This window comes from Hippocampus comes, unplaced genomic scaffold (genome assembly GCF_001891065.2).
Source record: "Hippocampus comes isolate QL1 unplaced genomic scaffold, H_comes_QL1_v1.1 scaffold96, whole genome shotgun sequence".
In the NCBI taxonomy this organism is placed as follows: Eukaryota; Metazoa; Chordata; class Actinopteri; order Syngnathiformes; family Syngnathidae; genus Hippocampus; species Hippocampus comes.
The window spans coordinates 965,953-980,982 of record NW_017806074.1 but is presented as its reverse complement, the minus strand read 5'-3'; the positions used below and the strand labels follow the sequence as shown (position 1 = coordinate 980,982).

The 15,030-nt window shown below is 43.0% G+C and overlaps 1 protein-coding gene across 4 annotated transcripts in view; it reads left to right on the top strand.

The window, feature by feature from the left end:
* il1rapl1a (interleukin 1 receptor accessory protein-like 1a) overlaps nucleotides 1–15,030 on the top strand; it is a 196,375-nt gene that overhangs the window by 173,746 nt on the left and 7,599 nt on the right. For all 4 annotated transcript variants that reach the window (XM_019894532.1, XM_019894530.1, XM_019894531.1 and 1 more), the window contains exons 7-8: nucleotides 6,706–6,838; nucleotides 12,983–13,128. In XM_019894532.1, the coding sequence (XP_019750091.1) occupies nucleotides 6,706–6,838; nucleotides 12,983–13,128 (279 nt within the window). The remainder of the gene's footprint in view (nucleotides 1–6,705; nucleotides 6,839–12,982; nucleotides 13,129–15,030) is intronic.

Here is a 15,030-nt window from a genome sequence, read left to right as displayed (position 1 = left end):
TGTTTTATTTTGAAAAATTACCGGATTCTCTGTTACATCCGTCTGTGTCACGCTTTACTCACGTCAAGGCACACTTCTCGGTCAGGTGACCGACGACGCTCATAAACAAAACGCTAAAGCCCGCAAAATGAGTAAAAATGCTGCTTGGAGATCACAAATGATAGCGGCCTTAAAAGTACGTTCGAAACAACTGGATCAAAGTTATGGCTGAATACTCTGAGATCGCCACAATAGCACTGTTGCTATTTCCGACATCCTACCTGTGTGAAGTGGGGAGTTTCTGCAGCAACGGCGACTAAAACAAAATTACGAAGTAGACTGGACATAAACCACACACTTGAGGTGTCATTGTCTCCTATTACCCCGAGATGGGACTGTCTGATTGCAGAAAATCAAGCTCGGGGCTGTGGTGAGTCGTCATTTTCATGCACTTTGAATTTGCGTTGTATCGTATTTTGAAGGCATTAAACATTACCAGAGCGATAAGAGTGTTGCGACCAGATTAGACGCTACTTGTGTTTATTATTATATTTCGAAAACACCACAGTTTTCATGCAGCTCATACCATATTATTTTGTTGTATTAATTCGCCACACCTTAAATGCCGGTCCCTGAAAATATTGTCTGACTTTAACCGGTCCGTGGGGCAAAAAAGGTTGGGGACCCCTGCATTAGACGATCAGCTACGTTAGGAAGGTCAGTCGATAGATGTCAGAATGTACCACATAAATATTAATTGCAGCCAGTCTGTTCTTCCTTCATTTCCTGCATTTAGTTTAGTTAGTTAGTTAGTTGGTTTGTTAGTTAGTTAGCTAGCAAGATAGATAGCTAGCCTCGGGGTGTCACATTAGAAGCTACCCCTGCTCAGGAAAACAACTCTTCAAAACTCATTACTTGATTTGCTCTTCCCTCTTCAACCATCTGCAGCTTGTGTGACAGAGCAGAAGACTCATGAAGTCAATGTGAAAGACAGATATACTGTATCATTTAATATAAGATATAAGACCGAGAGATCTGAGGCGGAAAGAGGAGATAACTCTGCTGCTATCTCCAACAGGTGTCGTGATCAGCTCTCAGTTACAGGAGGGATGTCAATCAGCCACATTCCATGGATCTGTTCCACATACGCCCACACACACACACACACACACACACAAAGGATACTTTGGCATGTCAATTCCTGCCAAAACATCTCATGGGAGCATTTATATATGGACACTATAGCCAACATGTTGTCAATTTCATCCTTTTTTTCAAAACAGCATCCATGAGCATTCTGGATTAATTGGAAAAATAAATCATATTGTCTTCATCTTTTCCACTGTTACTTCAACTATCAATGTGAATATGGGGTACATCCCCATTCATCCACTTTTGATCGTGCTTGTCCTGAGTGAGGTCACCAATGAGTTGGAGTCTATCCCAATTGACTTTGGCCGAAAGGCGAAGTACACCCTGGATTTGGTGCTTGTCAGTCACGGATGAGATACGCCTCTACAATCTTAATCAATCCAATACAGTTGAGGAAAATTCTGCCTTCAGGATGCCAATTATGCATAATTTTTGCTGGTGTGCTAATCGGTTTCAAGCTAATGTTAACGGCATACAGTACCATCCATTTTCTAAACCGCTTATCCTCACGAGGGGCGCGGGAGTGAGCTGGAGCCTATCCCACCTGTCTTCGGGCAGTTGTCGGGGTACACCCTGAACTGGTTGCCGACCAATCGCAGGGCACACATAAATGAGCAACCATTTACACTCACAATCACACCTACGGACAATTTGGAGTCTTCTATTAATCTGCCACGCATGTTTTTGGAATGTGGGAGGCAACCAGAACTCCCTAAGAAAACCCACTCAGGCACGGGGAGAACATGCCAACTCCATACATAAGGCCAGAATCGAACCCTGTACTTCTGCATTGTGAGGCGGATGTGTTAATCAGTTGAATACTGTACCACCCAGCAAACAATTTATTTATTTATTTATTTGTTTAATTTTTAAAAAAATGCACAACCTCAATCTCAGGTCAGCTCTTAGCGTAGGTCATCCTTTAAATATGAAGCTTGGCCGCTTTAAATATCTCTGTCTTAACGCAGGCTGCCGGTTTTAACAGTAATCACATAACAATGATACTGCCACAGGAGATAAGAGGGATTTAAATGGCTCCGCCTCCTTCAACTCTGTAACTTGATAGCGTGCAAATTATTCACCTCATTGTTCCAGTCGCACCATCTGCTCACTTCAAACTGCCTGTGCATCACAGCGCTTCGAGCACAGAGGCTAATGACCGAGTCATGTGAGCCATATGTAAAGCGGCCTTCAAATCTACGCCCGGCTAATATTTGGACGTCATTCTCCAAAGCCTCGCAAGCGCCACTGCTTTTCACAACCGCCAATTTAAACCGCAGCTGTAGTTACACAATGTTTATTTAAGGCGGGTAGATAGAAGTGGCACTTTAAATAACTTGGCTGTTATTGCGCCTGTGCGCTGACTAGATTTGTCTGCAAATAGTGGATAGGCGTTGGTGGAAGTTGGGGGGTGCATATTTAATGTAGACAGAGGGCAGGAAGTAATAATACTGCTGTATTTGTTTACTGTCCATTTCATGGCTGTTATGGTGGCTCACATCCGTTGGGAATTGTATGTTTTAAAACAAATGGCAGCAGCCATTTAAACAGCTGGTCTGCGTAGAATTACGACTGGATTTCCTTGAATTGTTTTCTTGATCAAATCATGTTTGCAGCCACTTGTTGTTAGGCAGGTCCTTTTTGAAAACCCGCGGTACACAACGAAGCAAAGCCAGGAGCACAGTCAGTCGGACAAAGTCAGACACACGCTTGGCAAATTACTCGAAACGATGCGCTCTGGTATTCGGAACCAGTCAGCATAATGAGTCAGTAAAATGTCGGGTGGATTGTTCGTTAGTTAGATCCTGTTTGGCTGTTCATTGGATTATTTGGTGGGGTAGTCAGTCAGTCTGCTCGTTGGCTGTTTGGTTGTTTGGTTGGTAAATTTATTGATGGGCCGGTTTTGTTCATCAGTTAGTAGGTCATTAGGATTGATTGATCAGTTGGTGAAATCTACTGACCAGTTAGTGGTTGGTGGCTTGGTTAGTTTGTCGCTCAAACGCTGAGTTGGCTGTTTCGTTGTTTGAGTGGGTAGTTAATGAGCTTGGGAACGGGTCTGTTAGTTAGCAGGTGTGTTGGTTGGTTGGCCGCTTGGTTGGTTGTTTGGTGAGTTAGTCTACGTGTCGTCTGTTTGGCCGGTTAGTTTATCAGTCTTTCAGGCAGTTGGTGGGTCGATCTGCGAGTTCGTTGCTTAGATAGTCACTCAGTTAGCCGCAGGATTACTCGTAAGACACAAGACAGAGCTCGTGATCCAAGAATTCATAAATTTACCCTTTCGGGGACAGCGGTTACGACAGTGGACAGCTTACCATGTTATCAAGTTACAGGGAGCGTGAAAGGGTTAAAAATGGAAAAGCGTGAACAATTTAATGACTAGCTAAAATGAAGAAATAAGAGTATGTATCGAGTGTCTGAGGTCAAAGAATATGAGCTACTCTCAAACAAAGAGAAGCGGAAGATACTGCACACGCTGAATATCAATAATGTATTGATGTCGAGCCGAGTGTTCCCAGTCGCGCCCCGAAGCAGGTTGTGGCACGACAATTAAAAATAAATAAATAAATAAATAACATCCCAATTTGCCGCCACAATAAAAGACACATTTGTAAAACTGCATATAAATCTCATGTCTTTTTCGGATGAACGGCCATCACTGGGGAACGGAAGCACTCGGATGTGTAACAGCCCCAAATCCAAATTGACGTTGTGTTCTTCCTCCTCATCTTCCGTGTTATCAAAAGAGTTGATGGTGTGGCTGCCACAAAAGAAAGCATTTTGACTTGTATGTGCGTCCAACCAGGAACCGCGTGAGGCCCTCAACCATTTCCTGGCAATCCCGGGGCGCTCGGTAGAGACTTCCTCGGTGGGTCATGGCTGCCAGCAGCACGACACGTCTAATTTGCAAGTGATGTGTGGCATTAACTAACAGCTGATAAACAGAGAAGGGAAATGCGGCAGCTGCGACACACGCAGCTGCACAGTGGGCCACTTATTTGCATGTTTGCCGCACAAATCAAGTGTTTGCAGAGAGGGGAGATGTGCCTCGTCGACGCCTATACGTTGGCGTCGTGTTAAGTACACCGTGTCGCCGCTTGCCGAGTCCGACTGTGCTCAAACAGCAAGCTGCGAGAGGTTGTTGAACTTTGGAAATGTCAACCAGGGCTCCTTGCCGACAGCACCTCCTCAGCATCCTCCATGCGTACAGGTGCTAGAGTCTTCCTCGAGTTACGGTGACCAGATTTTTTTTTTGGACCTGAAACACACCCACTTCTGAGGACATACAAAGAGCATACAGCCCACCATTTAGAAAAAAAAATTGTTCTCCAGAAAGGAATCTGTTTACATCCCACCTTGCTGCTCAGTCTGTATGTACCATTTGTCACTGGTCTGGCAGTCATTGGCCAGTCTTACCTGTTAATCGGTAGGAGCAGAATGATGCCATGCAAAAATTGTTGGCTGGTCTTGTGTCAGTCATGATAGCAGCATTATCGTAGCCATTTTGAAATTTGGGAAGAAAGTCCCACCTTCTTGTGTTGTCTGACCATACTACTCACGAGCTAGCTTTTCAGACACACAAAGTATTTTCATAAATGGACTTGTTTTGATATATACCCTTGAGCGTTGCTTGTATGGTGCTTTCACCCCGCAGACCGATAAGTCAATCTGTATCGTCCTGTGTCCAAGCATAGCTGTTTTCAGTTTCTTCAATGTGCTTCATTCTTTACCGCTTTGCTATCCAGACGACAAAAGAGACGTCCAGTTTCACTCTGGATTTATGGCTAGCAGTCTGAACAAGGGCTGAGTTAGATGCGTGAGCTTGCGTGTAGTGTAAAATACAAAGTTAAGTGCTATCTTGACTTGACCCACACAAATTTTTCAAGATACAAGTGTTGCTCGGGCATATTTTTTTTGTCTTGAGGTGTGAGCAAAATTTGGAATTACAAGTGCTACACAATGGCAGTGAACTTCAAAAGAAGTTGTAGTTAGTGAACCATTGAAAAATGGTCAAGCATAAAACAAACAAAAAACATGAAACAAATTGAATTACGCATTGTGAGTTTAATCAATTCACAGAACGTACAGAGGTCTGCAAGCTTAATGCTAATGCACAGTGCAAAGCGCCATAGACGGGCAACCGAAACTAGCATCGATGTGTCGGTACTTATAACTCTTTAAGGAATGGCTATTTGAACACAACTGGTGCAGTGGCACGGAGAAATATTACATGCAGCTTACTGAGACAGGTTGTTGTGAAACTCTTCTTCGTGTATTATGGATGCCTGTTTTATACGGCCCCATTGTGGCCAAGGTGTGCACAAAAGAAGGAGCACCATGCCAATGGGCATTGAAGCATTAAATCATCCTGAATAAACTGTTTAATTATTTACATTCTTCTTATGTTTTCACTCTATGAAATATTTGTTAGACCAGTTCAACTCAATTCAACAAAAAAATGTGGCTTATTTCAACAAAATGAGGACACTTGTATTTTGAGCTTTGTTGTTCTGACATTATTCTAAGTTCAATGCCATAAGTCAAGCCCATTCCCCACCCCGCGGAAATCAGTTTTGTTCAATGTATGTACTCCTGACAAATAAAATATCACGAAAACATAACCTTGCTGGCAGAGGTAATGAACACCTCCTTGCGAGTGTCAATCAAATCTGAGCATTATTATCTTTGTGGAGGCAGAATTTGTGATTGGATCTGATGAGATTGTGCCGCTCGAAGCTACGGTGAAACAGCGCCTCCTACCTTACACTTTGCCTCCGTATTCGTCTCAGATCGCATGCCTGGGAGCCAGTCACTGCAATGTCTCTCCTCCTCCTCTCCACCCTATCTTGAATTATGAGCCTGCCTCATTGGCGTGTTGTTTACATGTGTGCTCTCTACTTGCAATGCATCTTGTGAGAAGGAGAGAAAGAATACACCGACTTCGCTGTTAATCACGCTTCCACGCGCACGCATCTCTCCACGACTGTTATCTTCTGCAGACAAAAAAAACATCATTACCTTAATGTTATTGAATCTGTTTTTAAATGCCCTATCAATCCCATTGTTCTCATATTAAACTCGTCTGTGGAGCCAAAAAAAAAAAAAAAAAGTGTCACCTGCACATACAGATTGGCTGCAAATGTTGAACCTCTGACCGTCCCTCATGAACAGAAGCGGCAAATAAAATAATGTGATCGTCAGCCTCCCCTCACTTCCGATAGCTTCGTTCCCTCCCTCTCTTCCGACAGTTGATGTGCGGTCTCCGAGGGGGTCATTGGGAAGCTGTGGAGTGCCCTCGTGTGTTCATGATGGTTTGCACGCCATCATTTCAGTGGGCTTCTGTGTGCGCCGTTCTCACTCGCCAATCTCTCACCCGGGGCCTTGCCCTCAATAGTGTCACACATGTAACGTCATGTAGCTGATGGTACACAAAAATGGGCAAAAGTACTCAGACATCACCATTACCACACACACAGGTGGTTTCATTTAATATTACTTGTCATATAGCAATGCTTGTATCTGCTTAATAAGGGTGTAAATTGAGGGGATGCTTAATTGTGGTGTCTCTGTTCTTCGTAGGAGGCGCACTGAACCTGACGTGCCGGGCGTTTTTCGGCTACAGCGGCGACGTCATCCCTCTCATCTACTGGATGAAGGGAGACAAGTTCATCGAAGACTTGGATGAGGAGCGAGTGCAGGAGTCTGAAATCAAGTAAGGAATACAACTGGATAACTGAAGTTCAAATCGGGCCTAATTAAATGGTAATGACATTAGCATTGTCTTGTGTAGTTAGCAAACGAATGTATCCATTTACTCGACCATGAAGTGCAAGCCGGAACGTTACCTGACATTAAGCTAAATTAGCAAACTAGCACATCTATTTGCTTAACAATTAACTCAGAGAAGTAGCATTAACCAACATTGAGTTAAATTAGTAAACTAACATGTCTGTTTTCCTGGCAAGTTGGAGAAGTAACATTAGCTAAGATTAAGGCAAGCTAGCTGGCTGGAAAAAGTTCAGCGTTAATAACATTTTTGTACAGTTACACAATTAGCCGTTTGTATTCATTTAATATTTCATTTGAAGAAAGTAAAATCAACTGACTTTAAGTTAAATTAACTAAAAAAAACTGATGAGAAAAGAGGATTTGAAGCACGAGAGTTTTAAGTTATGTGTGGTCACAGAACAATTTGGACTCGGATCGCAAGTACTCTGTACTGAATAATTGAACAAAAGGTCATGTTAACTGACATGAAATTAAATTAGCCAACAAAAAGTTGATTTTCCCCAAAATAAAGTTGAAGAAAAGAAAACCTTTTACTGAGCAAAATGGACCCCAAATTCACAGAGTTACAGTTAAATTAGCCAACTCACACAGCTATTGAGCAGACACTTCAATAGGAGAAGTGTTATCCGACACTGAGTTAAATTAGCAAACTAACATGTTGATTTTCCAAACAATTAAGTCAGAGAAGTACAGTTGACCGACATTGAGTTAAATTAGCAAACTGGCGCATTGCAGATTTTTTTTTTTTTTTTTTTTTTTTTTTTTTTTTACCATATGCAAGCCATTCATCATTATCAGAGGTTGTACTTTTGGCAATACATTGACATTCACGAAAAGTTACATAATTAGTATGTCATATTTACCCAATAGAGAATATATAGAGTTGGAGAAGTTGATCATTCATTAATCATTCATTAATATAATATAATCATATACTACTTATCGTAATGAAGAAAGCTGATCACGGGACATTTTTTTTCAAATGGCAACTCTCATGCGCTCATGTTTATGTAATGTTGCCCCTAAAGTTACCAAGAGTGTTTGTTTATTTATATAATATACATTATGTTGTTGTTTTCAATTTACATTTTCCCGGCATTGTTGGTCATGAACAGGCAAGGCTGTAGTCACAAAGCTAAGTGTCCTAATAGGCTGTAGTACTGCCACCAAGAGGAATGGCATACATTCAGTCGAAAATTAATTTGCATGTTTCAGCCTATTGACTCCAAATTACTAAAACCCACAATTTTCCGGTGATGCATTTGCCTCATTCCGACCAGCTGCTGGTCTGCATTTATTTTCCTGTAATGCTGCTTCAACTTGTTATTCATGAGTTAAAATGAAGAAAATACCGTACATGTTGCCTCACTGGCACGGCGTATTAGCAAACTGATGTCAGTGTTGCTGCAGCGCTACATTGATTATGTGTCGCAACCTTCACTGCAATCACCAGCAAGCGTCGTCACAATTCCATTACGGTGGAAGTAACAAACTGAATATAAATATACGTATGTGACGAAACTGATATCTTGACAGTGTTTTAAAATGGATTAGCGCAGCTCAACTTTAGTAAATCACCTTTATTTCATTTATACTCTTGTCATTGGTTTCATGTTATCACGCGTGAAAGTATTCACCTGTATGTACAGTATGCTTTGCTTTTTCTTTGGCTTTTGTCTCCCTGCACTTGAGCAAAGTACACAGACTCGCATTCAAATCACTAAAACCGCAGTGCGTCCCAATGAAGAGAAGATGATTTCATTGCTATATGCCAACCGGCTATTTTACGACATTAAAGCTACCGTTGGTCGCTAACCTCGGATATTAGCGACAGCTGCTAACTAGCTAGCCACAAAGAGGCTAGCTTTTGTGCGCCTCATAATCTAAGATGGAGTTGGATTGTGTTGATGGTTAGACTTACATTAGTCCAATAAAGGGTAAAAAAAATAAAAATTAGCTTAAACTTCAAAATAGTTCAGTTTGACACAAATAAGGAGAGTTAGTAAAATCAACAGTGGTTAACTTATTTTTACATTTTTGTTGACGTTAAAAAGATGAAAATGTTACTTAAACAGTTGCCTGCACAGTTATTCAAGCTTTTATGATGCTATGGTTTCGCCTCGAAACCGATGGTTTCTGATTCCCCGATTTCTCATGGGGAAAGCGTGTCAATGTTGCCGTCTTCCCTCATTCAAGTGTTCTCCTTTCAGTCCATTTCCATTGCTCTTTCCTTTGTCACTATACAGAGCCCAGCAAGTGTTGCTTAATGCGCTGTTAAAAAGGACATTCAAAGCGCGGCACAAAAAAAAAAAAGCCTCACTTTCGAGTCTACCGCTCAAAGATGTCCAAAATGAGCTCAATTCCGATGCGTCTTCCTCACGCGTGATAGAACACATTTTAAAACAAGTCCATTCGGTGCTCCGTGTGCAGGTTTGCCATTAGGGCTGTTTGGAGCGCCTGCAGCTCTGGGGGAGACAGCCCCTGTCAGATGGTTAACAGCCACCATTTTTCACACCGCTGCCACTTGTGCTATCTCTCTCTGTGCACCCACCTCCAGCAGCACACGGATGGGCGAGAGAGACTGAAAGATTGAACGGAGGGTGAAGGTATCCGATACGCATCCGGGATGTGTGTGTGCGGCGATCTGAATATGCGAGGGAAATACATTTCCTTTTAAGCGACTCACACCCGTACGAGGATTTCCCCCAAATGCACCGTAATACTGTATTCCTTGCGGTGGATCAATAAAGGATTTGATCAATCGCCTTGTGTTACTAATGCTGCTAGCGTCAGCTTTTTTTCCCCCATCCAGCCAAGGCCTCAAGTTTACTCCCATAAAGTCATCCAGCGATACGCAGTGCGCACTTAAGAGAAAGGATGGGAGCATCTCCACGTGAACAAATCTGCACTCATCCGACAGCAAACTTCCCCCTGGCACCCACACACACTTCGGCCTTCATTACAAATGCATCAAACCTGCACTTTTAGAGCAACAGCTCACTTCTGCCATTTATATACACCCAGCTCTCTAACTTATTGATCCAGGCGAGCTCATTTCTACAGCGAGCCCATACATTTTCATTTGCGCAACCCCAGGACAGGGCCACCGTCGCTGTCATAGCGCAGATGAATGGACATTAGCATATCGTGCGGGAGACTAATAAATAAGCAAAACAAAAATCCTAGCTTGCATATTTGAGGAAGGTGATCAATATGCCGCTGACCCAATTCGGATGGTGTTTTGCGGGCATATTTTGTGGGCACAATAATAAATGGAATGAGTCTGAAATTAATCACTTAAGTAGCAAACCCAGACTTCTCTAACGAGGAAGTAACAGAACGCTAAATGCGCCCGCAGCAGCCACTGAATCAATGCACTCATTTGTACCTCTCCATGAACTGCACTTCACACACTTTTTCAAAACATTTACATGCAATTAGAAGTCTTGATGCACTGACTTAATGCCAGATTGATATTCGGTGCACCTGCACAATATAAGGATATCCAATATGGCAAAAACCCTGCCTTTAAAAGCATTACTGCTTAGTTTTGATTGGCACAATGAGTGAGATGTTCTTATAACAATACATGATTGTGGTTTCACAGAAAACAAATGCCAAACACATGCCTTGTCCTGGAATTAATATATCGAGATTGTACCTTTTATACAGATCCACACAATTTATTGGAGGGGGGAGGGGTATTTTTGATGTATTCATATTGTATTAGTCAGTGTTGATTAATCTTCTGACTTATGTCCACTTAATGCATGAGACCCCCGATTTGTTAACTAGTTCGTTAGTTAGTTAGTGCATTGTTGAGCTGAATGTAGCTTGCAGGCTAACCATGACAGTATGTTTTGCTTCATTAGAACAGCGAACGCAAACAACGGGTACATTATATACAGGAATGAATACAGTATTTATTTGAACTAAAGGCGCACGCAAGCATGAGGTAATACAAAAAGCCACAAGACAATCACAGTAGTACTTGTAAGGAAAACATGAGACAAGAAGTGACGATACTGAACAAGACTAATGCGGAACAAACATGAGAGCAGCAAAATGCTATAGCAATGACGACAAGAAGCAAAAACTTGGCATCTTCTTCACGTCACTCCTGCGCTTGCCGATGACACTCGCCAGCAGGTGCGAGTCGGGTACGGGAGCAGTGTGGTGTCTTCTCACACCATGATGACAACAAAATGGAGTCACAGTTAGCCGAAGTTGCGTTACTACTTGCAAAAGTGTAACTTTTGTCTGAAAAATGTAGATGGCATGAACTAATACTCCCGAACACTAGCTAGTCATGTTAGCTGCTGAATATTAGCCAGGTGATTTTTACACTTTATTGTCAGGGACTTTGATGGCTGACTGTTTGAATAGCGAATATTAGCTTAAACTAGCTAGCCATATTAGGTGGTGAGTATTAGCTTGCTCATTTTAAGAATTCATTCAACAATTTCAATGTTAAAGAACAAGATGTAGTGGGCCAGGCACAAACTTTTATTTTGAAATATTAAAGCTGGCTTCCTGTCTATTTGCATTGCAGTTCACCTGTATCTCTGCGTCGCACTCTCAACTTCGCCTTCTCTCCTCCATGAGAGATGCAGGTTGCCATCTTATGATAGCAAGCCATTGCGCTGTGCCTGCTGGTGAACCAGGAATCTTCAAAGTACACGCCAAACCCTTGAGGAGAAGCCGGGGACATGAATTATTCCTCCTTTTCAACAACAAACCGGACGTACAAATATCACGAGTCCGTGACACACTTTCAATTACTGGTGCCAAACCGGCACAGCTCGCCATCCTTATGCGCATTTTATCGGCTTGAAGGCTACAGAGCGAGTGAAAGTGAGTTGAGGGCTGCTGGAGTCATTATCCCCACCTACACACTCACATACTTGCATACGCACGCGCACGCACACACACACACACACACACACACACACACACACACACACACACACACACACACACACACAGATACACACGAAGCCTTCTTCTCAGCCTCTTTAACACATCCAACCAATGACGCATGGCCGCCTCACTCAGCTCAGCCGGTGCTCGCGCACAAACAAGCGGGATGGCTTTCTCCTTTGCACTTCGCCTTTGTGCAGAGGGTGCTTTTAAAGTGAGCTAAGTAGAAGTGTTTGTGCCAGTGGGGAGGAGGCCATGATATCCCTATTCTCCCCTCCATCAGGCTCAACCAGCCGGGCCGGGGACACTCATTTACTTTATGGAATATTACATCCTCTCCGTTACCATGGCAGCCGCTATAAAAAGATTTTCTTCTCATCGCCGTTATTTGATTCCCTCCCTCCCTCCATGGTGCGTGGTCTTGAGGAAGAACCCTTATTGATTTTCATATCTCATATGTTTTGAGTGCAGGCAAAGAAATTAACATATGGTGACTTTATGACAGTGAAGGGGCCATTACATGCAGGTACTTTTTTTTTTTTTTTATCGTCATGTCTTCAAGAGAGCACTCCTAAAGCGAATGAAGGCAATCTACAGTATTTCTTCCAAAGTCACTTAGCCCCGGATTACATTTTTATGTTGAGTTTGTCATAAAAAGAATTGTCAAACTTCATTACCGTTGTGGCAGTGGACGTTAGACTTGGGAGGAGTTAAAGTTAATTTGCAGAAAACTGGCAGCCTAATGTGTGAGTGGTGAAAATACCTGCTCCACAGCTCTGAGGTTCGGGGGTTCGATTCTTGTGTCGTGTCCTGCGTTGCAACCAATCCACAGGGTACCCCATCTCGAGAAAGTCAGCTCGGATCGGCTCCAGCTCAGTAGGGATACACTTGATGATCGATGGATACAGAAAAGTGAAATATGATAAAATGGAACCTCGAAAGATGCAACAGAGTCTTCTTCCTGACAATGGCTGACCTTGGATTTCAAATTATTTACAATGACAGGGAAGTCTGGGCTTCCCTGCTTCAGCCCCTGCGACCCAACCCCGGAAAACAGGAAGAGAATGGATGGAGAAGATCGAAAAAAATGCAAATGAAATCAGTTTTTTATCTTATTTTGAAAAGTTCTTCTCCTTTTATCATACAGGATCGTCAAGGAGCACCTGGGCGAGCAGGAAGTCGCCATTTCCCTTACCATCGACTCATTGGAGGAGGAGGATCTGGGAAATTATTCCTGTTATGTGGAGAATGGCAACGGGCGTCGCCAGGCAACCATCCAGCTCTTCAGGAAGGGTGAGGACGCCACATTCGTAATGAGTGTTCACCCACTGACACGCATTTTATGAGTCTCGTTCGAGAGATCATGTCAAGGTTGAGAGAAATGCTTATTTGCTCTTTGTCGAGCAGGAGTCCGACAGCCAATTCCAAATCTTCATTAAAGCCACCCGCTGAATTTTTTTCAAGTCAGACTGCACTGATAAATGAAATGGAAATATGCATCAGTTTTACATATTTATTGTCGAGTCCACCAAAACTTTTCTCTTGAATTCTCAATACTTTCAGGAGGTCAGATCGTCTGACCACCAAAAACGCTATCGCCACATTTACATACGATTACTTTTTTAGCAGACATTCCAACTTTTTTTTTTTTTTGTCGGATTGAATGGTTTATTTTCACTTTTTACAACTTTCTGCAGAAATGTACAACTTGTTCTTGTACATGACATCTTTCCCCGATTGTGTTACTCTGCACAGAGAAAGTTTAGACCCGATGTTAATTTCGCCAACGAGCGTTGACTGGCAGATCTGCGAGAGGGAAGGCTGCACCGCTGTGAGAGTGGTCATAGCCTATTTCAGTCATGGCCAACGAAAGCGCTCTTGGAAACATGTCTGGTAAAATTGCAGTCACAATTATAAACGTATCGTTAAATTAATCCATCGCTAGCAGTGTCAATTGAAACTGAGCATGACTATCATTTGTAAAATCACTAGATCGTGCAGCTTTTCCATTCAGGGGCCCCTAAGACACAAGTTTTGATAGTACAGCGTTCTTGTCTCCTTGTCTCCCTGCTGTTATCAAAATCTCTGTGGGAGGTTTTTGAAAACACAGCGATTCTGTTTGAATTGGTCACTGCACACCAACAGCCCACAAATGTGCGTGTGCGGCAACAACACTAAAGAGAAGATATCCTTAGAATGATTGGAAGAAAGTCCAATAGTCGCTCTCATTCTCTCACTCTCCTCGCTCACTTTTCTTTCATGCTCTCCCGACTCTCCCTTGACGCCACACTGCAAAACTTCCCAGCTCCACATTCCTGCCGACTCAAATCATCGTTTTGCGCATCTTAGAGAGCTAGTTTGACTGCTGATGTAGTGGAACTGCCAAGGTCCAACATCGTCCATTGCATGACACCGCACCCGCTTAAAAAAAAAATGCTTACTTGACCGTAATGGAATTGGAAGTAATCTGACCTATATGGACTGTACGGCCAGTGTGACAATCTTATCCTTAAGAAGGCCTTTATAATAATAAAGGGAAAGTTCCTGACTTCATAGCTAGTTTTGAAAATCACCCATTTTATTAACCTAGCACAATGTCTGAAATAGCTTTCGTTTTGTAGTGGACCTTCATAATTGCAAATGCAAAGTGAGCTTATGTTTCCAATGGTAGCCATTCGGGGCTCAACCGCCAAAGATTTAAAGCGCAGCAGTTCTTTAGCGCAGGGAAAGCAGGTAAATGCTGCTTTAATTCACAACAGAAGTCATCCCGCCCCATGCTAACCCACAGGGGAGATTGGGAGGAGATAATAGAGAAGAGAAATGAGCAGAGAAATGCAGCACGGGGGTGGAAGAGTGTCCTGGGGGGGGGTGTTCATTTTCAGCGGTAAAGACAGAAGGGACGTTGGTGCGATGAGGAGAGCGAGCCGTCTCGTTTTTTAAAATGCCCGTTTTCATGGAAGGCATCCAAAGTGCAGTGCCGTTTCATTGCTGCGCCGCGCCAACCGAATGAATCCACTCTCCGCTCGTCTTCTATTTGTCTTCCTCCCCCGTGCACCGTCATCCCTCCCCAACGATGAACCTCTTGTGCCTGCCGCCCTCCCCGATGATGGATGCCGCCTCGCTGAGAGCTTAGCTTCCCGCGATACTGATGATGGTTCAGTCCAGAGAGTGGATGTGTAACCAAGTGGATGACTG